The sequence below is a fragment of the Trachemys scripta genome, chromosome 8 (genome assembly GCF_013100865.1).
Source record: "Trachemys scripta elegans isolate TJP31775 chromosome 8, CAS_Tse_1.0, whole genome shotgun sequence".
Lineage (NCBI taxonomy): Eukaryota > Metazoa > Chordata > Testudines > Emydidae > Trachemys > Trachemys scripta.
In genome coordinates, this window is record NC_048305.1 from 9,752,126 (window position 1) to 9,778,625 (window position 26,500).

The 26,500-nt window shown below is 42.7% G+C and overlaps 1 protein-coding gene across 3 annotated transcripts in view; it reads right to left on the reverse strand.

The window, feature by feature from the left end:
- SPOCK1 (SPARC (osteonectin), cwcv and kazal like domains proteoglycan 1) overlaps positions 1 to 26,500 on the reverse strand; it is a 496,308-nt gene that overhangs the window by 304,018 nt on the left and 165,790 nt on the right. For 2 of the 3 annotated variants that reach the window (XM_034779824.1, XM_034779826.1), the window contains exons 3-4: positions 8,654 to 8,662; positions 3,487 to 3,532 (exon numbers count right to left, since the gene is read on the reverse strand). In XM_034779824.1, coding sequence (XP_034635715.1) covers positions 3,487 to 3,532; positions 8,654 to 8,662 — 55 coding nt within the window. The remainder of the gene's footprint in view (positions 1 to 3,486; positions 3,533 to 8,653; positions 8,663 to 26,500) is intronic. The other variant, XM_034779825.1, reaches the window with a different exon arrangement.

The window sequence follows — 26,500 nt, forward strand, 5'->3', positions numbered from 1 at the left end:
TATGAGGTTCAGTGGATATATAATGATTACCAAGATAAAATGGAGTCTTCTGATCTTAACGACACAGTGATGGCCTATTATCAATTTGCATTACTTTCATGACTGCCTTTTAGACAAATGGATTGTTATGGTTTCTTTGTTTCCACTGCCCTTTACTGAACTGACACCAACTGTCAAGCACAGAACACCTAACAATATCATGGCTTTTTAGTGTGTCCACTGACATTCTGCTATGATTCCCCAGGACAAATGTCTTCCACTACCAGGCCTACTCCCTGAAGAGTGCATTTCCGTCTCCAAATGTCAACGTGTCAGCTGTGAGAACATTCTGTAGGTCATCGCTACTCCACATACCCATCTAGCAAGACATATAGGTTTCTTTTCCTGTTGCTTCTAGTCTATCATGCTGGCCATGTTACACAGAAAACTCTGTTTCTCTTTTCCTATCCCAGGATGCATGCCCTGGTGCACTGGGCTCCTTAGATTGCTGACCCGCTTGCTTAATGTTACCAAGTTTCTATGGGCAGGGACCAGGGTCGGTTGCACAGTATCTTTTGTGACAGGCCTGTCTGATTCCGATTGCCCATATCCAGTGCCGCTGTGCACTAGATGGCTCCTTCAATCCTTGCTGAATGCTGACCTATTTCAGTGCATAGCAGGGAGGACAGTCTTATGTAGGTCGCATCCTTCCTTTTCAGAACATTTTCTTTACCCCTGCCAGCTTCCTTACACTCAGGAGGACAATCAGATTTTAAACAATCCTTGCGGTGCCAGTATGATTCAGTTGCTAATACTCACCTTTGGGTTATGGTTCATGTTTTCAAGCCCAAACCAAGATATTTTTGCACATAACCACTGTTGAAAGCTGCAGTGCAGAGTACTAAGGGATGGTGAACTGATAGAGGTTCCTGCGGTCAAGTAAGACACTATATTAAGGTATGGTTGTGCACGTAAATATTTTGATACATAACCCGTTTTTCACCGTATCTGATATTACATATTGAAATATCAGATGCGAATAAAATTTGGCAGGAAACAGAAATTCCATTTCTTCAGCTTGCGTGTTGTATTAATGCTGCTTTCTCTTGGTAAGCGGAATGCGAGCAGCATGTTTTCTCAATTGAACACTAGAATTCAGTCAGTCATCCTAAGGTCTCCTTGTTTGTGCTTTTGTATCATTGCAACGTAGGCATTTTCTCTCATTTGGCTGCTATTTTAGGGCTTGTCTACATGTGGAAATTTAGTGGCATAATTATAACAAGATGCCCTCCTATGTGGGCTTATTCCAGAATAGAAGTATGCACACGGGGAGTTACACCAGCACGGCTCTAGTGGTGTCTGTGACAATTTGTTCTGTCTGTATCACTTCTGAATTGTGGATAATTTTATGAAACTGTATTGGATATGGATCCACGTAAATTAACAGGGCTGTGTAAAGTCCCTACCAGGCCAAAGACAATGGGGAGCGATTAGCACTCAATGTCATCTATTCCAAGTACAACACCTTGGGACAATGGCTTTGTTGTAGCTGGGAGAGGACACTTCCTACCCTTATCTGAAGGGAGGGAAATCTGAGAGCCATGGAAAAATACCAAAAGACTGAACAAAAGAAGCAGGTGACCCTAGCAGGAGTCTATAAAGGGATTCACGAGAAGAGGCGGTTGGGAGGGGAACATCTTGCACCAGAATAACATGAGGGGGTTGCTGCAGAGGTGATACAGGCAAAGGGGTGGAGGACCCTGGCCTGCCTGACCTACAGCACACAGATGATCTCCCAAAGGAAGGGTGAGCTAGTGAGGGTCATTAATTTTAAGATGTTTTATTGTTCTGTATAAAACGTACTCTCACATGCTTCTGCATGATTAAATATGAGCATAAAGATGTTACTGGGCAACGTGTGTGTTGACTGCTTCACAACCACTGTGTGCCCCTGGGAGACTGAAACTGTAAGCCAGAAGCTTCACGGATGGTGGGTGGACTCATAGACTCATAGACTCATAGACTTTAAGGTCAGAAGGGACCATTATGATCATCTGGTCTGACCCCCTGCATGCTGCAGGCCATAAAACCGTCCCTACCCCTTCCCTGGACTCTGCTGTTGAAGTCCCCAATCCTGTTTTAGGTGACTTCAATTGGCAGAAACCCTCCTGCTAGAGATCCCTGCCCCATGCTGCGGAGGAAGGCGAAAAACCTCCAGAGGCTCAGCCAATCTGCCCTGGAGTTCTGGGAGAGGGATGCATTTAAATATGGGGGAGTCTGAAGGGTAAGTGTTGCACCCAGAGGGGCTAGGCGGATGGACAGTGGGTTACAACACTTGGAAGGGGTGGGACAGATAGAAAGTGTGCACGCTGAGAGTGTGCCTAGGGTTGGGGCAGTGCCTGGACGCCATTCAGGCCCCAGGAGCTTGAAACCCCATAGGAATCCAGAGCACAGAGGCTGGAATTCCCCTCACAGTAGTCCCAGTGAGGGGCCAGAAAAGGGCACTCGCCAGGATCTGTGACGGTGTTATTACATCGATATCAATATGCTACTTCATTTCCCCAATTAGATCAGGTCTACACTACGGAGTTCAGTAGATACTTATGTCGACCTAACTCTAAGTGTCTACACTACAGCATTGCTTCCACCGATGCAAGTCCCCCACTACGCCGACCAAATAACCCCACCTCCACGAGAGGCGTAGCGCTTCGGCTCGATGGGATTAGGGCGACACAGCGTCTGTACAGACAATGCATTACTTACATCACCTGTCAGCTCTGCACCCTGTCTGGTGCTGGGAGCCTGGGCTCTCAGCTAGCTGGGAACTGGGGGTTCCACAGGGAGCTGAAAGCCAGGTTGCAGGTCCCACACCCACCCTTTTAAGTTGGTGCAAGCGCTCCTGGTGAGGACTGGTGACCTCTGACAAAAGGAGGTTGACTTAAGTGTAGACCAGGCCTTAGACAAGAACTCATAGATGGTGGGAATATTGCCATGACTTAACTGACTAAGGCAAAGAAAGTGCAAATTGTTTTAGGCGTCATAGCTAGTACCAGTGTCTGAGTCAGCCGCAGATATACAACAGCATCTTCCCTTGGGAACCAATTCTGCAGTCCATTCTCAGACTTAAAATGCCACTGAATGCAAGTAATAGGCACTTGAGTGGTAGACAATAAAAACAATTTAAGTTGCAAAAACACCCATTTAACTCAGTTTTCAACAACTGTTAATGTATGTTAAGTAACTCATTTCAGATGGCATTGTTAGATCTTGACTACCAGTTATAGTGCATCTTTCTAAGTATACACATTACCACCAAATGCAAACAGGAATGGAAGAGCATTGAAAAAATACAGTTGTAAAATACAAGGCTAAGTCAAACCCTCAGCGTTAAGGTATCCCAAACTTTGAATAAATCTGAAGCGGGATCTAATTTTGCAGCACAGCCCACCTCTGACAGAGAAAAAGAGAGAGAAAGAGGTATATGTGTACATCATGAAATATTTTTACCTTGATCAAATGGTTTGTTTGGGTTCCAGTTTCTGAAATAATCATCCTAAATGGGGGGGAAAAATAGGAAATTTAGAGAAAGTGTAAGCAGTCTTTTTCTACAGTTTTATAAACAATACCTGCCTTCTCACTGCTCCCTGAGAATAAAATAAAAATTAAACAGATAAAACCATTAGCACAGTACATCATAAGATACAGACTGAACACCGTTGGGAAAATGAAAATTAAGAAAAGCTTACAGGATTCAGCATTTCACTTTAATGCCCTCTGCCAAAAATGTTTTTCCAAATCTGGATTTTCAGCAAATAACTTCTGTAATCTCCAGATCATTTCCTAGCATCTTACAATGCCATGTGATAACTTATGGCAATAATGTAGATAGTATGTTGTTTGGGGAATGCAGGATGTGCCAAATCAGGCTTCTCCAATTACCATACACCAATGTAAATCCAGAATAATTCCACTGATCTGCTCCAGATTTACTGTAGGGTAGTACATCACAATTTGACCTTAAACTCTGCACTTCAGAGCAAACACCTAGTAGCAATGATGTAATTGAACTATTTTTGTCCATGTTTCCATTATGATAGGAGTTTGTAATTCAGCTGTAAAAACGTTATTCTGCAACGTGACTTACGGCTTTGTTTTGTATTTTATGTAACTCAGATTCTCACATAAATTACAGCAGAAAACATAGGAAATAACTTATCAGAAGCCACTAGGGTATCTGGCCAACAAATACCCTGTTTTTTTGTTTTTTTTAAAGTGTATACAAACCTTCTAGCAGAAAGCACAGAAAACCCCTTTCATGCATCTGCCCAAAGTGAATTTTATACTCCTAGCAAATGTTTATATGTTGGGTAAATTTATATCGCTCCAGCAGGCCATCAGCGTATGCCCTGAAGGATGTAGATTCAAACAAAAGCCCCTTTATTTGGTTTCGGTATATTCCATACACCTCTCACATAGCCTTCTTGAACGGAAGTGATCAAAACCGAACAAAGGATTTGAGGTGAGGATGCACCATGGATTTATATAATGCTATTATAATTGTTTGCATATTATTCTTTGTGCCTTTCTCACCCTTTGCACCTCGTAAGGAATGCAACCTGCTGCATGCTGGCCTCACTCTATGACCTGGCATTGAGTGGTTGTAGGGCTATAGCCTCGTCTGGGGGTACCTTGCACCCTTAGAGGAGGATGGATGGGGGCCTCCTGTGCTCAGTAAACACTGGGGATGCAATTCTGCCTGGCTCTTACATTGACTATATCATTGGAGAGTGGAATAGGGCTTCCTGTGCCATCCCATTTGGGTAAGCAACTCTGGCCCAAAGCCTGTAAAGACCAAGGACAGTTATGATACCCAGTAGCAGCTTCAGCAAAGATGATTATTTATAATTTATTTTATAGGCATCAAAAGCGTTCTAGGTTTTTTCTTCAAAAGGACAGGATCTGGCACCAAGAATGAAGACTCAGCCTTGCCTTTGAATTCCTTAGCTTTGTTATGCTGAAAATTTTATTTTCATACAATGTTTTGTAATTGATTATGCTTTGCTGCTGGATTTACCAAGCATTAATCACTTTTGATTAATGAGACTTTTTTAAACCGAGTCCTTTCTTCTGGTAGCAGAATATTCTTTTTCCTACTTACAATTTTCTAAGTGTTCATTTTGCTGCCTTTTTTTTAAAGCAACAGAAACAGTTTAATAATTCATAGCCCACGAAAGATTTCTTATGCTGCTGGCATATGGAACCAGTTCTGAAATCAGGAGTGGAGGATAAACCTGATGTACAAAATGCAAATATACAGGCACTTGAGAAGGGTTTTAGCTTAACTTCAGTGTTACATGAACATTTTACTGCAAACACACCTTGTGCTTAATAAGGTGCAAAATATAGAATTTTTTAAACCTATGTCTAGTCCATCTCCCAATCCTATTTATCTTTCTTTTTTTAAAAAAAAAAGAGCAAAAAAAAAAAAAAAGCTGAAATAATTTTATTTTAGAACATTCATGACAAGACTTCATGCCAAAATACCATAGGAAAATACACAACAAAAAATAAGGAAAAAAAAACTATAAAAGAGAAGAAAACCTTTGAGTTTTGTTGGTGTGTTTTTTGTTTTGTTTTTAATAAAAGCTTTAATGACTTATAAAAGAGTAAAGAATTAGTACATGCAGCTTCAGAGAGACAACTGCTCAACGGTGAAGCAAAGCAATACAAAACAAAAGAAAACGTAACACTACAGTTTCAATCTGATGGCATTCATTTCTGGCCGAGCCAGGAGCGGATTGGTATATTAAGGGTGAAATTACCCATTCATTTCTGTACAGAAGGCCCAGAAAATTTTTTGTCACCTTTAAGTCCTACCTAAGATGATGATTTAAGTGATGCATTGACTTTGTGTTGGTTCTCTGCAGAGGGTTGAAATTCACTCTAAACTAATTTGCTATATGGTTTTTGAAACCATATTTTTAGAACTACGTAACGCTCTTAATATCTCTCACTGTAAATGGGTCTTTCAAGTTGCTGCCTGATTACTGCTGTTTCCTACAACGAAGTCCAGTCCATTGATATTAGGCCATTTAATGCCTCTCTATGTAAAGAGACATCAAAATGTGCAGAAATGTAGCTGATCGTTCTCTATGGCAAGTTGTGGCACTGTCTGCCATTGAAGGCGATAAAATAAAAATATAACTGGAAAGAAGATTGGCTAAAAAATTAATTCTAAACACAAAAAAAAAAATGAATCAAAAGATCAGAACTGCTGCACAGAAACGCATTCAGTTTCACAGCTTTTTTTTACCCAGGATCGGTAGTAACACATGTGGATAGTTCTTCCAGTGTGTGAGAATCCATTTCTACACAACTGTACAGTACCAGTGGAGTTTTTAATGAGATCTACACTGCTCCACAGGACTAGAAAAGCCTGATCAAGCCCTGCCCAGGATTCCATGCAGCTGTGTAACCTGCAGAAGCTCGTAATAGGTTTAACAGTGCATTACAGATGTTCATTATTTTTATCCCTAAACACCCTCTCTGTGGCTGAATGGAATATAGGGCTAGTGTGACTGCCACCATCTCGGTGAACATCAGGGGCTTAACAGGTGATCTCCAGAAAGTGCAAGTCTCTATATCTTACACTAAAAAGCTGAGCTCCGTAGCTGGCTTGCCACCCCTGAGGTGCTTGGGCAAGCAGCCCGAATACATACCCAGGTGGACGGGCGGGACTGTACTTGGGGTATCTAGCCACCAGTATGGCAGTGTCCACACTGCTATTCTTAGGCACTAGAATGTAGAAATACCCTCAAAATGAAGAGGGACCAGAGCTGGAGGAAGTATCCATTGCACCCTTTTAAGGGATCCCGCCTCCCACTCCTGCTTCTGCTCCCCCAGGATTCCTAAACACAATCTGGTGGGATATCCAGAATCCTGCCAGGGACTGCCACTGAAACAAAGGGCCATTCTTTCCATTATCTTCCTTTTGTTCCTATCTCCACTGCCTGCTCGTCCCTCTTCTTCACCCCTAGCTAGGCATTGCAGGGGCATTCAGAGCAGCAGAAAGAGTCTCCTTGTCCTCAGTGTAGGTGGCTAGTACCACAGTGCTCCTGGTGACTAACAGGTATAATTCAAGGAAATACTGTTGCCCAGGACCGCCCAAAGAGGGGGGGGGGGGAGGGGCAAGTGGAGCAATTTGCCCCAGGCCCCACAGGGGCCCCCATGAGAATATAGTATTCTATAGTATTGCAACTTTTTTTTTATGGAAGGGGCCCCCGAAATTGCTTTGCCCCGGGCCCCGAGAATCCTCTGGGCAGCCCTGCTGTTGCCAAGTCTTTGAAGCCCTGGTGGATGGCTGAGATTCCAGTAGTGATGTAGGAATCCATAACAGGAATGCCAAACGTGCGGTCATGCCCACTGCATAACACTTTGCAGCCTTGCTTACACTACCTTTTGCTGCATCTTTTCAAAGAAGCAATCGGATGCACCTTACTATGGGTCCCTTAGGTATGTCTACACTGCAATTAAAAACCGGCGGCTGGCCCTCGTGCCTGCTGACTCGGGCTCACAGGGCTCGGGCTAAAGGAGCTGTTTAATGGTTGTGTAGGTGTTCAGACTTGGGATGGAGCCCAGGGTGGGAGGGTCCCAGAACTGCAAATAAACAGCCCTGTGAGCCCAAGCTCTGTGCCTGAGTCATCTGGCACAGGCCAGCTGCAGGTATCTAACTGCAGTGTAGACATACCCTTAGACTACCACATGGAAATGTGTTCTGCCTGCCAGCATGTGTGCAACAGTGGATAGATCTGCTTCCCTTTTCTGTGTTGGTCAGGGCAGAATTCAGCTTGAAGTTGGCAATACAGCAGATAGGAAAATGGATATATTTCCATGGAAAGTTTCATGGAATTTTTTCCCCTCCGTTTTTCATCAATATTTCTTGACCTTCTCTACTGAGCAGATAGACAAGGTATCAGCTTCCTGTTTCTTCACTGATTTTTAATTTATTCTTCTTGTAAAGGGACTGATCTGGTCAAGAGACTGCTCACTGCAACAATAATAAGTCTAGACACAAGCTGGAAACTCGCCTGCTTTATTTAACTACATCACAACAGAGTGTGGGAGAGGAGACCAGGAACTCCCACTAACTAATCGAGAAGTAAAGGATGTGGCGAACATGGCTCAATTCCATAATATTCGGAGTCACCCAGTTAAACTTATCCTAACCGCTTTACTACAATTATATTAAACAACAATTTAAAAATAATTATAATATAAGCCTATTACAAACTGGATGAAACAATTACAAAAAAGTCAAAATTTTCTGTTTTTAAAACAGCATTTTCTAAATACATCTCAGCACTTCTGAGAGGAGTCATGATTTTAAAAAATAATATGTCATTTACTCTTTATATGAATAATTCAGCATGAAAACACAGGTAATGACTGAATCAGGCTTGAACTGTAATTAATGAGTAAAGAAAGCAATAACCATATCATTCATATGCATTTGATAAATTGAATCTACTGGATGTATAATTGGGGGGGAAGTAACCTGGGAGCTAAAACACATTAATAACGGAGATTGACAGTTTAGAATATAATATACATTGTATTGTTACAAATTCTATTATTCATTCTGTGGCTATTTACAATTTAAAAGTGAAAAACCTACCTCAACTTCCTGCGTACGTAAGCATTATAAATGAGAAAAAATAAATAAATAAAAGAATGAAATCAAACAATACAAAATAATATTAACATTTTCCACTTTGCCCTTCTTCTCCCTCCCAAGCAAATTTTAAAAGTATAATCACTAGGTTCAGGAGACCTTAACCTTAAAATGACATCTGTATATTTTACTTTTCTGACAAGCTACTAGCATCCTTTGCCAGTCAGAATTTTGTTATTTTGTCAGCTGGCCTAGTGACAATTTGCAAACAAGTTATTTGTCCCAAAAAAGACTGGAAACCCAAGGAACCATTTCCTTTTGGCTGAAAAAACAAAGGCATGGGTTGTTTCCCCACTCCTCCCCTCACCACCACCACCCTGCACCATAGCTAATAGATTTTTTTTTAAACTGTTTTCATTCAACCCCCTAACAATTTAAAATATATTTGACAATTGATAGATTCAATAGTAAAAGCAAAATTGAACATGTTTCCATTGTTTCATGAGAACAGAATCCTACAACAGATGGTTTTTTTCTACAGCAATATTTTTGCAAGAAGACAATTCCTTCCCCAAAGTCTGTGCTCATATTCGCTTTCACCATATTAAAAGTATCCTGCCATGCATGGAATTCTCACTAATAGGAGTTTTGCCTACGGATCTATGGCAGGATAGGACACTAAGTCAATCCTTTAAGTACATTAGAGTAAAATTCAACTCAGTTCAAAGGGCCTGCCCAAGGGCCTGAGCATCACTAAGATCCTGTAATAAGATTTTCAGTGGACCTCAAATGGTACATTGGATCTTGTGCAGTATCTCTGCACAGGGACTTATCTGACCAGTTAGTGAATCCATATTCCATTATATGAAAGTGTCATACAGCGACTCACTATACTTTATCGGTATATTAACACAGTAAAACCAGATTGTCACCCTTACTCACATTGAGGTACTCACTGTGGGCACGTCTTCACTACCCGCCGGATCGGCGGGTAGCAATCGATCTATTGGGGATCGACTTATCGCGTCAAGTGAAGACGCGATAAAATCAATCCCTGATCGCTCTGCCATCGACTCCGGAAATCCACCACGGCAAGAGGCGGAAGCGGAATCGACGGCGGAGCGGCAACGGTCGACTCGCTGCCGTCCTCACAGCCAGGTAAGTCGACCTAAAATACGCAACTTCAGCTACGCTATTCACGTAGCTGAAGTTGTGTATCTTAGGTTGACCCCTCCCCCCCGTAGTGTAGACCTAGCCTGTGGGTAGTCCCATTAATTTCAGTGGCATTACTTGTACAGTAAGGTACCAGTCAATGTGAATAAGGACATCAGAACTGGACCCTGAGTTACAGTTCCTGTTTATGATGTTTGAGGTCAACATCTAACAGTAGCAGGATAATTGAGAGCCCAATAAATCACTAAATGTTGCATCCACGCTACCAAAACCTAAAGCCACAGCACATTTTAGAGAGAGAGAGAGAGAGAGTCAAAATCTCAGGTGTGTGAATGCAGAGGCTGCCTTTGGAAATTTGGCCCTGTGTATCTTGCCTTGTGGCCAAAATATACAGTTACTGTGGAAGTGAAAATAGTATGTTATTCCTTAACATGCATAAGCCAGCCAAATACAGATGACATTTACTGACAGAACTCCAGAGGCTCATAGTTTACAAAATTTATCTTTCCTTATATTAAGAGCCTGACAAAAGACCTTGTACAAGCAGAAATGAAATGCAGCTTCTGCGACGTTGTCTTCATTATTACATCATCTAAATGTTCGCCAACTCTTGACTACACAAGAAAAAAAATGTGCAAGATGTCAGTGATCATGGTAAAAGTCTTTTAAAGCCACAGAGAAGGATTTAGCCTCCGACCTGCTTTTTGTTAACCAGGGCTAACCTGCTTCATATCCTCTGGACAGCTGAGGAGAAGGCTTTTTGCACAGAAAGCTCTGTGTGGATTTCCCTACAGCATCCCATTATGGGAGTGGGTTTGTCCACACGGTAAGTCTGTGCAACCTGCCCCAAGCCTGGCAGATGGACAGTACTTCTGACTCCCTTTTCTCTTTGGAACTGCACTCCTAAGGTCTCCCGAGCCTGCAGTAATTTATGAGACCTCTGGGGTTGTATTACATTTTCCTGGTCTGTGAGGCTGGAGGGGGAAACTTTTTTAATCCCCACTAGCTTTGGAGGGGAGGGATAGCTCAGTGGTTTGAGCATTGGCCTGCTAAACCCAGGGTTGTAAGTTCAATCCTTGAGGGGGCCATTTAGGGATCTGGGGCAAAAATCAGTACTTGGTTCTGCTAGTGAAGGCAGAGGGCTGGACTCGATGACCTTTCGAGATCCCTTCCAGCTCTATGAGATAGGTATATCTCCATATGTTATATTAAAGCTTTGCCCCAAAACCATCCAGTCTCTTTTCCCTTCCCCCAGGGAGGACCTTGGACAAGCAAAGATGACAGGTTCTGGGTGTGGGTGCGACAGAATCCACTGAATGGAAGGGGAGAAATCCATGTCTGCTGGACCCCTATATGCACAGATCAATGGGGGGATTCAGAATGTACAGCAAGAAAGTCAGAAGGAGCAATTGTGAAGATAGTTGGTGTTCTTCTCTAAACTCCATCTCCTGGAGTCTTCAATTTAGAGGAGAATCCCAGTGTTTATTTAAAAAGAAAAGTTTGTAGCCTTCATGGCTATGAAGACAAGCTTGAAAATGTTACCCAAGTGCGTCCTAATGGCTCGGAAACCAGAAGGCAAATAACAAGAACCCAACATTTAATTAAAACAAAAAAGAAAAGAAAAAAACATTTCATGTTTTTTAGGCCAATCTCATAATTTTTGAGCTTTTGTGGTTAACAATAATGACAGAGACACAGAAGAAAGAAAAATTTAAAATGTTAAACTTTCTAGCACTTTTGGCTCAGCTCTTCTGGAAGAGTTTAGGAAATATGAAGGAAAGAAGGTGGTCTTGGGTCATTTTAGTCACAAGAAGAGTGTGAAAAAAATGGATGCAAAGGCATCCCTATGTCCATCCTTTCAGCAATTATAGATCATCTAGGGACACAGGAAACATTGATAATGCCACCGCGGAGAAGCTAAAGGAATTCTTTGCATCAGTCTTCACTGCAGAGGATGTGAGGGAGGTGCTCACATCTGAGCCATTCTTTTTAGGTGACAAATTTGAGGAACTGTCCCAGACTGAGGTATCAATAGATGAGATTTTGGTACAAATCGATATGTTAAACAGTAATAAGTCACCAGGACCAGATGGTATTTACCCAAGAGTTCTGAAGGAACTCAAATGTGAAATTACAGAACTATTAACTGTAGTTTGTTACTTATCATTTAAATCAGCTTCAGTACCAAATAACTGGAGGATAGCTAATATGACACCAATTTTTTAAAAAGGCTCCAGAAGCGATCCTGGCAATTATAGACTGGTAAACCTAACTTCAGTGCCAGGCAAATTATAGTAAAGCATAGAAACTACAGTAAAGAACAGAATTATCAGACACAGATGAACACAATTTGTTGGGGAAAACTCAACACGGCTTGTGTACAGGGAAATCATGCCTCACCAGTCTATTAGAATTCTTTACGGGTGTCAACAAACGTGGACAAAGGTGATAAAGCATAGATAAAGCGTACTTGGACTTTCAAAAAGCCGGTAACAAGGTCTCTCACCAAAGGCTCTTAAGCAAAGTAAGCAGTCATAGGATACGAAGGAAGGTCCTCTTATGGATCAGTGACTGGTTAAAAGACAGGAAACAACGGGTAGGAATAAATGGTCAGTTTTCAGAAGGGAGAGAGGTAAATTGCAGTGCCCCTGAGGAGCTGTACTGGGACCAGTGCTGTTCGACTTATTTATAAATGATCTGGAAAAAGGGGCAAACAATGAGGTGCAAAATTTGCAGATGGTACAAAATGACTACAGACTGTGAAGCGTTACAAAGGGATCTTACAAAACTGGGTGACTGGGCAACAAAATGGCTGATGAAATTCAATGTTGATAAATGCAAAGTAATGCACAATGGAAACCATAATCCCAACAATACGTACAAAATAATGGGGCCTAAATAAGCTGTTATCACTCAAGAAAGAGATCTTGGAGTCACTGTGGATAGATCTCTGAAAACATCTGCTCAATGTGCAGCAGCAGTCAAAAAAGCGAACAATGTTAGCCATTAGGAATGGGATAGCTACAATGGTTCATTATTATCTAACATAGCTAACAATGAACCATTAGGAAAGGGATAGATAATAAGACAGTAAATATCATAATGCCCCTATATAAATCCATGGTATGCCCAACTTGGAATACTGCATACAGTTAAAAAAATGTTACAGAATTGGAAAAGGTACAGAAAAGGGCAACAAAAATTATTAGGGGTAATTAACAGCTTTCATCTGAGGAGAAATTAAAAAGATTGGTTCTGTTCATCTTAGAAAAGAGATGACTAAGGGGGAATATGATAGAGGTCTATAAAATCTTGAATGGTGCGGAGAAAGTGAAGAGGGAAGCTTATTTACTCCATCACATAACACAAAAAACAGGCATCACCCAATGAAATTAATAGGCAGCAGGTTTAAAACAAACATAAGGAAGTAATTCACACAATGCACAATGAAACTGTGGAACTCATTGCCACGGGATATTGTGAAGGCCAAAAGTATAACTGTGTTCAAAAAAGAATTAGACAAGTTAATGGAGGATATGTCCATCAAAGGCTATTAGCCAAGATGGTCAGGGATGCAACCCCATGCTCTGGGTGTCCTAAAGCTCTGATTACCAGAAGCTGGGCCTGGATGACAGGGGATGGATCACTCCATAATTGCCCTATTCTGTTCATTCCCTCTGAAGGGCACCAGCCACTACTGGAAGACAGGATACTGGACTAGATGGACCATTGGTCTGACCCAGCATGGCCATTCTTATGTTACTATGTTCTAATATTCTTCATTAGTGATCATATGCACCTTCATTGCTGTCTCCTCTTTCAATAATCATGACTTATTTTCTTTTGGATTATTCTTAATCCTGCTTGACATTGGTAGTGGTCTCTTTCATAGAATCATCACAACAAACAAATAACACATAATGGAGATATCCCATCTCCTAGAACTGGAAGGGACCTTGAAAGGTCATCAAGTCCAGCCCCCTGCCTTCACTAGCAGGACCAAGTACTGATTTTGCCCCAGATTCCCAAGTGGCCCCCTCAAGGATTGAACTCACAACCCTGGGTTTAGCAGGCCAATGCTCAAACCACTGAGCTATCCCTCCCCCCTAACTTTTCTGCCTTGCAAAAACCTAGTATCTGCCCAGGGCAGATACAAGTAAGGCAAATACATTGTTCCTGCCCCCGACACTGAAAGACTCATGCTTGCATGACAATTCTTAGCATCCTTAAATTTACTTAAATTGTAAACTCTTTGGGACAGGGCCATCTTTTGTTGTATTAGTACAGCACCTAGCGTAATGGGGTCCTGGACTGAGGCTGCTAAGCATTACCATACTACATATAAGAAATAATAACAATAATAAGCTAAGACATGTAGGTAAGCAAGTATGCACTGCAAGGCTCCTACGTTAGTTCTCTATTGGATTTTTACTACTCTATTCTGGGTGATCAAGAGATGAGATGAAACTCATTTTAAAATGATTTAAAGCCCTTTCACAGTATCTCACATAATACTTTTTTTTGCGCTAACAAGAGAGAAATATTCTTTTATTATTCACTATGTATGTGTCAAATGTAGGCAACTCAGATTGATATTACCATCAACAAAGTCAATCTAGTGTACAGCCGTATGTTAAATTAAGTACTCAAAGGGCATAGCAAAAAAGTGCTAGTTTAAGAAGCTGATATTAACTCTCACAAAAGCCTCTTTATCCAATTTCTAACAGATATTCTTAGAGGTTCCCACCCACTTTCATCAACATTTAACCCAAGGACACGGAATACATAGGAGAATCGAGCCTTAAAGTAAAAATTGTGTTTGTACACTAACTGGATTTAAGGCAGTTCCTTTGATCTTTTCCCTGGAGACCACACAATTTTCAGTCACACAGTGCATAATGAAACCATCTCAGGAAAGAACAAATATATTGTGACAGAATGAATTTATCCCCACTTCTAAAAGGAGGATATGGAAATTGCCAGCTATTTCATTATCCATCTAGATGAAATATTGAAAGAGACAACAAAAAATACGATACTGGCAGAGCTTTTCAGAAATCTCGTCAGCTAGGTTTTGATTTACAAAACTAAACCTTGAACCAGAAGAGATTCTGATCCAGTCTCCTATTAGTCAGATCAGAAAAGTCCAAGGACGGGAATCACCTCTTAAGAACAATACATTCCCAGGTGTTGCAGGAAGCAGTATGGCTAATTCAGTAGGTTACACACACACACACACACAGTCATATTCCCCCTCACCAGGATGACTGCAAGCTTGCAAAGCTAAGACCAAAATTAACGCACACGTGTGACTTCAACCCATCCATCTTTAAATTAACAAAGTAAACAAATAATCCAATTGGCTTTCACGTCCTCAGGACTTCAAATCATAGAATATCAGGGTTGGAAGGGACCTCAGGAGGTCATCTAGTCCAACCCTCTACTCAAAGCAGGACCAATCCCCAACTAAATCATCCCAAACAGGGCTTTGTCAAGCCTGACCTTAAAACCTTCTAAGGAAGGAGAGGCTCTGTGGATGAGGGGAAAGCAGTGGACATGTTATTCCTTGACTTTAGCAAAGCTTTTGTTACAGTCTCCTACAGTATTCTTGCCGGCAGGTTAAAGAAGCATGGGCTGGATGAATGGACTATAAGGTGGATAGAAAGCTGGTTAGATTGTCGGGCTCAATGGGTAGTGATCAATGGCTCCATGTCTAGTTGGCAACCGATATCAAGCAGAGTGCCCCAAGGGTCGGTCCTGGGGCCAGTTTTGTTCAATATCTTCATTAATGGTCAGGAGGATGGCATGGATTACACCCTCAGCAAGTTTGCAGATGACACTAAACTGGGAGGAGTGGTAGATATGCTGGAGGATAGGGATAGGATACAGAGGGCCCTAGAAAAAATAGAGGATTGGGCCAAAAGAAATCTGATGAGGTTCAACAAGGACAAGTGCAGAGTCCTGCACTTAGGACAGAAGAATCCCATGCACGGTTATACACTAGGGACCGAATAGCTAGGCAACAAATGCATGCAACGAGGCACCCACCAAGCTAACCAATTTCCTCCTGTTGTTACTTTTTTGGTTTAGTTATTCCCTAACACTTGGCATTTCCAAAGTATTAATGAAGACAGCTGTCAGTAATGCAAAGGCATTTCCTATATATATTTCACTAAGTTGTCTAAAAGTAGCTTTCACAGGGTGCTCGTATTTATAAATAGTGAGGCCATTATGTAAACGGATGCATAAATATTTTTGTTTTGTCAGATGAATTGCACTTATCAGTTACTTGTCGGCATCTAGTAGAAAGGAGATGTTGACTGAAAAAAAATGCACAGAAAATCCTCCTCAGCCTGTGTCATTCACACATTTGGAGAACCGCAACACTGATTTGAAGCTTGTTTTGGTCTCTCCCCCGAGCCCTGGGAAGAGTACACAGTAAATGAAACAGGAAAGCCTGTTGCACAGCAATCATTAAACCAGAGACGCAGCTATTCCTCTGGAGAAGTATAAAAACAGGGCCTCATTCTGAGATGTACTGGACACCTCCTGTGAGGTGTCAACTCCCATTGGAACCAAGAAGGTGTGAGGTTCTTAAGTACCCTGACAAAAACTGGGGCAATAGACTTTAACAACACTGGTTTGCAGCCTGGTTAGTGTTTTTCTCTTCCACCCTAGACCCATCATTAAACCTCTTCCCCTCATAAAGAGCATTAGGGAAGGATGGTAATTACTACCTCATTGCTCTTTTAAAATTAGCTCTAGAAAGAGGCAGCTGCACTTTTTTGCTTCCCTCTACCTCCTGCTACAGAAGATCATTCCAACATCGAGCAGTTTGAAAGCACCAGCTGCTGCTTCCTAAAGTCAATCTAGCCTGTATCATGAACATCTCCCCAAGGCCTATTGCCCATTTTAAGCAAATAGTTTGTGTCAGCAAATTACACACACATATTTATTTATTTATGTAAGAGGAGGAGAAAATATTTTACACCTCTGGTCCTGCTGAGAATAGCGATTTCCCAATGGTAACTAGTACTCAAAGTATGCATTAATCTCAAGAAGTGATTCAAAATTCCTCTGCACATTAAGACATTTCTAGCCACTTCTGGGCTTCTCTTTCCTGGGAAATGGGAATATGCATCCGACCAGGATGGTTTTACTTAGCAAATGGGTAGTGTATTCCACTGCAGATTTTTCATTTCATCTTTGGCAGAAGAAACCTTTGAAACGTCTAGTGATAAATTTCACAGGAAAGCCTAGAGTCTAGGGGATCTACTTCTGGACCTGGCAACATAAAGTGATAAAAGCGTAAGAGGAATTGTTCAGACTAGAACAGCATCATGTACAGTAAAAGTGGGGAGGTGCTGGGGCTTATCTAAAGTACTGAAGTTTAGTGACTAATAAAAGTTTAAAGACGACCTTGGCTTAGAATAAAAATAAGACTGGTTTAAAAGGGCTTGCATTTGATTATAAAAGAACTAACTAAGGGTATGTCTAGGCCTGGTCTACACTAGGAGGTTATGTCGAATTTAGCAGCGTTAAATCGAATTAACCCTGCACCCGTCCACACAACGAAGCTATTTAGTTCGACAGAGAGGTCTCTTAAATTCGATTTCTGTACTCCTCCCCAACGAGGGGAGTAGCGCTAAATTCGACATGGCCATGTCGAATTAGGGTAGGTGTGGATGGAATTCGACGCTAATAGCTCCGGGAGCTATCCCACAGTGCACCACTCTGTTGACGCTCTGGACAGCAATCTAAGCTCAGATGCTCAGACCAGCCACACAGGAAAAGCCCCGGGAAAATTTGAATTCCTTTTCCTGTCTGGGCAGTTTGAATCTCATTTCCTGTTTGGACATCGTGGCGAGCTCAGCAGCACTAGCAACGATGCAGAGTTCTCCAGCAAAGGTGACCATGCAATCTCAGAATAGAAAGAGGGCCCCAGCATGGACTGATCAGGAAGTCTTGGATCTGATCGCCGTATGGGGCGATGAGTCCGTGCTTTCGGAGCTGCGATCGAAAAGATGGAATGCAAAGATCTACGAGAAGATCTCAAAAGTCATGACAGAGAGAGGATACAGCAGGGATGCAACGCAGTGCCACGTGAAAATCAAGGAGCTGAGACAAGCGTACCAGAAGACCAAAGAGTCAAACGGATGCTCCGGATCCCAGCCCCAGACATGCCGTTTCTACGAGGCACTGCATTCCATTCTAGGTGCGGCCGCCACCACTACCCCACCACTGACCGTGGACTCTGAGGATGGGATATTGTCGACGGCCGCTTCCTCGGAGATGTTAGCGGACGGGGAAGATGAGGAAGGTGAGGAGGAGGAGGACGAGGCAGTCGACAGAGCTTACAACGCTGATTTCCCAGCCAGACGGGATCTCTTCATCACCCTCACAGAGATCCCCTACCAACCGTCCCCAGGCGTTAACCCAGACCCTGAATCAGGGGACGGATCAGTCGGTAAGTGTTTTAAACATGTAAACATTTATTTTGAACAGAACAGGAATATTAACAATGGGTTTTTCATGATTTGTTTGCCCTAGGCGCTTGACGTTTTAGTCCTTGGCAGTGCAACTACTGGAAAAGAAGGTCTATATGTCCGGGGATAGAGCTGAAATCCTCATGGGACATCTCCACGAAGCTCTCCTGGAGGTAATTGGAAAGCCTTTGCATGAGGTTCCTGGGGACAGCGGCCTTATTGTGTAGGGGTATGTCTACACTACGAGAGTAGTTCGATTGTACTTAAATGGAATATGTGGAATCGATATTACAAAGTCAAACGTGTGTATCCACACTAAGGACAGTAATTCGACTTTGTGAGTAAACACTAACGGGGCAAGCGTCGACATTGGAAGCAGTGCACTGTGGGCAGCTATCCCACAGTTCCCGCAGTCCCCGCTGCCCATTGAAATTCTGGGTCGAGCCCCCAATGCCTGCTGGGGAAAAAAATGTGTCGAGGGTGGTTTTGGGTAACTGTCGTCATCCAACTGTCACTCCCGCCCTCCCTCCCTGAAAGCGCCGGCGGGCAATCAGTTCGCGCACTTTTCTGGTGAGTGACAGTGCGGACGCCACAGCACTGCGAGCATGGAGCCCGCTGTGACCATCGCTGCAGTTATGGCCGTTGTCAACACCTCACACCTTATCATCCACCTTTTCCAGAGGCAGATGCTGAGAAATCGGGTGAGGAGGCTACGGCAGCGCGGTAAGAACATGAAGTCTGAGAGTGGCACAGACCTGTCACAAGCACAGGACCCCGCGCCGTGAACATCATGGTGGCAATGGGTCATGTTGATGCTGTGGAACGGCGATTCTGGGCCCTGAAAACAAGCACGGACTGGTGGGACCGCATAGTGCTGCAGGTCTGGGATGAATCACAGTGGCTGCGAAACTTTCGTATGCGGAAGGGAACTTTCCTAGAACTTTGTGAGTTGCTGTCCCCTGCCCTGAAGTGCAAGGACACACGGATGCGAGCAGCCCTGACTGCCCAGAAGCGAGTGGCCATAGCCCTCTGGAAGCTTGCAACGCCAGACAGCTACCGGTCAGTCGCGAACCACTTTGGCGTTGGCAAATCTACCATGGGGGTTGCTGTGATGCAAGTAGCCAACGCAATCGTTGAGCTACTGCTGTCAAAGGTAGTGACCCTTGGAAACGTCCAGGTCATCATAGATGGCTTCGCCGCGATGGGATTCCCAAACTGCAATGGGGCTATTGATGGAACTCACATTCCTATCCTGGGATCGGACCACCAGGCCAGCCAGTACATTAACTGAAAGGGCTACTTTTCAATGGTGCTGCAAGCACTGGTGGACCATAGGGGATGTTTTACAAACATCAACGTAGGATGGCCGGGCAAGGTTCATGACGCTCGTGTTTTCAGGAACTCTGGTCTGTTTAGATGGCTGCAGGAAGGTATTTACTTTCCGGACCAGAAAATAATTCTTGGGGATGTGGAGATGCCTATAGTGATCCTCGGGGACCCAGCCTACCCGCTAATGCCCTGGCTCATGAAGCCCTATACAGGCGCCCTGAACACTGAAAAAGAACTCTTCAACTACCGTCTGAGCAAGTGCAGAATGGCGGTGGAGTGTGCTTTTGGACATCTCAAGGGGAGATGGAGAAGCTTACTGACTCGCTCTGATCTCAGCGAAACCAATATCCCCATTGTTACTGCAGCTTGCTGTGTGCTCCACAATCTCTGTGAGAGCAAGGGGGATACCTTTATGGTGGGGTGGGAGGTTGAGGCGAATAGCCTGGCTGCTGATTATGCCCAGCCAGACAGCCGTGCGATTAGAAGAGCCCAGCGGGACGCGCTGTGCATCCGGGAGGCTTTGAAAGCTAGGTTCCTCAGTGAGCAGGGTAACCTGTGACTATTAAATTTGTTTAAAGAGAAGCTGAACCTGCCCCCGTTTCTTTACCCACTTACTGTTGACTATCCTCTCCAGCTACATACCCCATTCACCCCGTCTCCCCCCTTCCAACACACGTTTAAAAATAAAATTAGTTTGCCTGGTGTCAGACAGACCTATTCTAATGTTGAATATTCACAGTAACCTATACCATTTTGTTTGTAGTTCAGATAAATTAATACACAATATGAATAAGGTAACTCAGTGTTTATGCAGTTCCTGTGCATTTCTAGTAAACTGGTTGGGGTAGTGGAATCCGGTGCCTCATTAAAGTGAGCTTGGAGTATATTAGAGTCGGTGGGACTACATGCACGAGTAAGGACCACTTTCCTTGGGGTCTTTGTTTGTAGCTGTAGCTGAAGTAACATGGTAACGGTTGAGAGTTTTATACAAATGCATCTGATGTTTTATTCAAATGCCTCTGATGTTTTATTTCCATTAAGTCTGCTGTTGGTTTTGCCTAATAATTTCTGATGTTTTGTCCTTTTTTGAGATGGGGAAAGCGTCAGGACCAACTAATGAAACAATACTGTAAACTGGAATGGAAACACGCATTTATGATGATTCGCAGTGTTTCTGATGTTTACATCTGAAAATGTCTAGAAATGCCTGATGGGCCCAGTACAGGGGCAGCTCTGTTTTTTGCCGCCCCAAGCACAGCAGTCAGGCGGCCTTCGGCGCAGGGCTGGCTCCAGGCACCAGCTTACCAAGCAGGTGCTTGGGGCGGCCACACCAGAGAGGGGCAGCACGTCCGGCTCTTCGGCGGCAATTCGGCAGCGGGTCCCTCACTCCCGCTCAGAGCGAAGGACCTCCTGCTGAAGTGCCGCAGATCGCGATCGCGGCTTTTTTGTTTGTTTGTTTGTTTTTGTTTGGGGGGGGGGGAGGGTGTGGCTGCTTGGGGCGGCAAAAACCCTGGAGCCGGCCCTGCTTCGGCGGCACGCCTGTGGGTGGTCCGTGGTCACGTGGATTCGGCGGCGTTTCTGCAGGTGATATGCCGGTCCTGCGCCTTCGGTGTACCTGCTGCCGAATTGCTGCCAAAACCGCAGGACCGGCAGACCTCCCACAGGCATGCCACCGAAGGCAGCCTGACTGCCGCCCTCATAGCGACCGGCAGGCCACCCCCTCCTGGTTTGCCACCCCAGGCACGCGCTTGCTGCGCTGGTGCGTGGAGCCGCCCCTGGCCCAGTAACTGCTAATGTTATGGCCAAGAGACTGTATCTATTTTGTTCTTGATCCAGCCATAGGAAACTGCATTAAGCAACTTAAATCTGGAGATGGTGAACTGAGCTTTTCAATAGGAGTGTGTATATTTTGATTGCCTGTTTTCTATAAAGAATTTTTACAAAAGCACTTTGGGCTAAATTCTGTCCTTGGATGCAGGTGAAGTAAACGGGTGATTCATGTGTGCTTCCAAGGGCATATCTAGCCCATAATTTCAACATATCTGCAAGGCAGAAACCAGATGCTTTCTTACCTGTCATTAGTTAATCATTTAAAGAAGTATTTCTGAAGACTTGTGACAATCACTATTTTAACTGTTTCCTTAGTTCTCAGAAATGTGTGTCACTAAATATCAAAGTGAGATCAGCTGGTTTTATTTGTCTGCTTTTTGTTTTTCTATAGATTCTAACCACTGGGATGTGTAGGTCTGGGAAGAGCATAATTACAATTTGATTCATAATGTAAAGTCCAGAGAATTTTGCAATCTGGAGCTTGCTTATTTTCACTCAGACTCAGATTATTCATTCCCACAATGATAAATTTAAAAACCACACCAGTCAATATGTACTGAATTCTGAAGTTTTTTTTGTAATACAAAACAAGACATCTTTCCTCTGGTATTTACTATAGAGGGTTTTAAAAGAGTCAGAGTGGATATGTAATTCTCCAAATACAAAAGCAAAAATTTTCAGATACGAATTGCTGGGGAATCTGTCATAACTTGTTACAGCAAATGCACTCTCAAAGTAACAAGGATATCTAAAGTGAAGTCATTTCCCTGGTAGCTTACGTAACCTTTAAATGTAATGTTTTGGCTTTTCGGCTATCTGTCAAAACATGTGTGTTCTAGGAATGTCACTGAATTCTTTGAATAAAATTTAAGAACTGGAAAATAGCTTTCATTCTGATGTATGTTTTAAGTATCACACCTATTTCGGACTCTAAGAATTGGATTTGTTCACAGTATCTTTCCTAGACACTAGGCTAGAATCGACCAATATTCACTACCAAGCAACGGAAAACGTAAAGGCAAGCGTTTTGACAAATGAATAATGAGTTTATATGTCAAAAGTTTGCAAGAGGAAATAACACTGGACCAGATTCTTAGCTGGTGTCAATCATTGACTTCAGTTTACACCAGCTGATGCTGGGATTGTTTTTGTGAAGTGAGGTTAGATTGCAATTTATTAGATACACAAGACTCTGTGGGCCAGATTTGCTGCCTTGGCTGAACTGTGTATGAGGCAAGATCAGAGGTGGAGGGCTACATGGCTTTAGGTAAACTTTGCAGTCCCCAGATCAACATCTTGCTCGCTGTTGGGCCTGAAAACTACGCTATATTGCACCAGCTGCTAACTGTTTCCAGGCACTGTTCTAACAGCTGGGGATTGCTGCGCTGCCCTCAGCTGTACCTGCTGTTCTCCAGACACTTCCCCCTACAGCAGATGGTGGGAGGAGATTATCATGAGAACTGCTATGGCAACTTTACATGGGCCCGAGCCACTGGCTTCAAGGCAGCTCTGCACAAATTTATAGTAGCCAAGCAGATGTGTGTGTCAGTGAGATCAAAACACTTTTGGCCCTGACTCTGATCTCACTTCCACTCACTTGCTATAAATCTCCTCTGCCCTGGACTGGCTCTTTCTCTCAGATCTCCTCATTAATGTGCCCCCGATAAAATATGGCTGTTTTAAATTCTGAAGCCATCCACACCCCAGGCTACCCCAGAGGGCTGTGCTGCACCAGGGAGCCACAAAGAATGGAGAGGTGGTTGAGAGAGAGAAAAGTGAAGAGAGCTAAAAGGAAAGAGCAGCAGGCCTCAAGCGGTAATAGTGTGCTGGCTTCATCCTCTGGTCCTGTGCCTTATGTCTGCATTATCTGTGGCAAGGACTGTTGCTTGAAAATTGGACTTTTTAGCCATTTGTGGTGTTGCAGCAGCATGACACACAGTATCTGAAAGCTTTGTGCTTACACAGTCGTCTTTCCAAGCAGACAGCTGCCATTCAATTCAATCCCACGCTCCTGTCACTGTATTGAACTTCAGTCTTCTCAGACATTTTCCTCTGCTCCTCCTTAGCCATTCTCCTGTTTATCACCACTGCTCCCCTCCCACATGCTCAAACAATAACGCTTCTGGGTAACTAATATAAAATGGGATTGCATTTACTACCTGGGCTAGGTATCCGAGGGGTAGTCGTGTTAGTCTGGATCTGTAAAAAGCAACAAAGAGTCCTGTGGCACCTTATAAACTAACAGACATATTGGAGCATAAGCTTTCGTGGGTGAATACCCACTTCAAGCATTCTCAAAACTACGATACCCACACGAGGAAATAAGGAAACCAATCAATAGAGCCAGATGTGTACCCAGATGCCTCCTACTGCAAGACTAGCCCAAGAAAGAAACCAACAGAACTCCACTGGCCATCACCTACAGTCCTCAGCTAAAACCTCTCCAACACATCATCAGTGAAGACTCGAATATGCAGGTCTATCGATTTGACATCATTCATGAGCACTAAACTCACGATATTTCTGCAATGGAGTGGTTTTCAACCTTTTTTCACTTGTTGATCCCTACAAAATTTGGAATGGAGGTGCAGACCACTTTGGTCAACTCTGGTATATCTAAGATTTCCAGAGTTGAAAACCACAGTTCTACATTAACAACCTTTTGCAGACCCCTTAGACATAGTGTGCGAAACCCCACAGGTCCGTGGATCACAGGTTAAAAACTACTGCCGTAGAGCAACCAACTAGACAACCTAGCGTCTACTAAAACCTGCAACTTACATTACATCCTTTTAAAAAGACTTGAATATCTATTAACCAGAGTCCAAGAAAGACTGGACAGTGCTCACCAATAAAAAGCCAACATCAGCCAAGAGTTTCCACCTGAGAATCTGCAGATATTTCCCATTCACAGTATAAGGAAATACTGCAACATCTGACACCATAGTGTGGTAATGCTGACATTTCAATGGAGACTACTGCAAATATGTGATCAGAGGAAATCTACCACTGACCCATCTTCAGTGGCTAGTCTTATAATCTATTAGCCACCTTAGAGGCGAAGACCAGGAATCAGGAATGCATCCCATTTTCTAAAGAATGTCGTCTGAAACAGCTACTGATGATTAATAGCTGAGACTTTATGGTAATGCTTTAAAAGTTACTGACAGGAGGCAGTCCAAGTATTGTCAATAATGATGTGCAAACTCTGTGACCCTTTCTGTAACAAAACTCATATGTCAGGTACCCCACAACTCAATGAATCTGGAGTTAATTAAAAGGAGTATTTTATCTTTATGCTTCAATAAAATTCATCTGTAAACAAAAATCTAAATGCTATGCAACACTGACACACACTCAATTTCTGTGTTTTCACAATCACATAGACTAATCTCATTGCTAAGTGGACAACTAATATCACTACAAACTACCGAAGTTTGGTAAAATCAGTCAGGTGCTCTCTACTAATGAGCTTTGTTGAAAGCCAAACACCAACTCCAAACTTCTGCTCTAAACTGAAAACTCACTACAACAATGCCTCATATTATAGATATTCTAAACAAAAACAAACAAACAATCTCTTGTCCTTTGAAACCTATCCAATTTTAGAATGTTCTGCATAAGTCTACAGATGACTCTGGCTTTTTAGATATGCACCACATTCTGGTAAACACAGTATCAAGATTTTACATACTAGACAGTGTATTTTATGAATAAATACACAAGAATATGAGAGGTGCAAATAGTTAACAGTGAGAAAAAAATTAAGAGATGTACAAGGTGGCATAAGTAGGAATATAGAAAAACTATGGCACTACCCTAATAAAACTCTTAAAGATCAAATTAAATTTCTGCCTCTCTCTCTCTTTGTAAAAAGAGCTGCTCCTACCTGAATGATATTTACATAGTATTTGCATGCTTTGAGCCAAATTCATCCCTGGTGGAACTCCACTGAAATAAATAGTTACATCAGGGATTCACAAATATCTTTATATTCACATTGACAGATACATATTGAAACATTCAAACAGTGATGTGGAAAGTAACTGAGAAACAGGTACTTGTTCCCATTGCAGTACATATGTGGGAAGACTAAAAATGAATGACAAAAGTTATAGCCCATAAAAAATGGCCACCTGTCATCTTACCTGAGGTGATAATATTATGGTGATAAACATTTTTTGCTAGAACAGTGTTACAAAAGATTCAGCCGGAATAAACAATAAAAAAAAAAGGAAACAAAAAAGATAAAAAGGCCAAAAAACAATATTCTGGTTCAGGGTACGAATCGCTGAACTGCAAAAATGGTCCCAGTGGGACTTAAATGCCCAGGTTGTTAGTGCCCACAGCGCACACATTTCCATAAGGATTGATTCTATTCTATTTAAGTAAAAAGCAGCATCTGACTCCCCCAATTTTAGCATAATTTCTTCTTCAGAAGAGCTCCGCACAATATTGTACAAAGGCAACTTTAGATCAATGCCCAATCTTTTATGCTGGATAAATCAGACTCCAGATCCACTTGCATGCTCAATGAAAAAGACTATCTAAAATGTTTAATTTCCACTGCTCTATTTTTTTGCTAGAATGAATCTCAGAGAGTGGCCTAAGCCAATATCATTGTCAGGAGTGCAAGTTTTTTCCTCCCCTATCACGGCTGCAAGTAACACGATACTTTCCCTCCAACAAGGAGGGCATGACATGTGAGTTGGCCCTTAGATGGCAGCATGATTAAAACACTGTCACCCTGTCCTGCCCTGGCCAAGTGCCTAACCTAAGCAGCTTGGATAACTGTGTTAACTCACTAAGCAAAATTTCATCTCTGGCCAGGCAAGGCAAGGCAAGGACCCCAGTTTTTATGCTACTAATGCTCCCCTACTTTTTTATTTTATTCTCTTATCTCAGGTAGCAGTTGGTGTAAGAAAATAACCTCTACTGTTAACAATTCTGTTTACCTTTAATTAAAAATAAAATCACAATAACTAAAATACACTATGGGAACAAGAGCAAGGCCCTGCCGGGAACCTGGAAC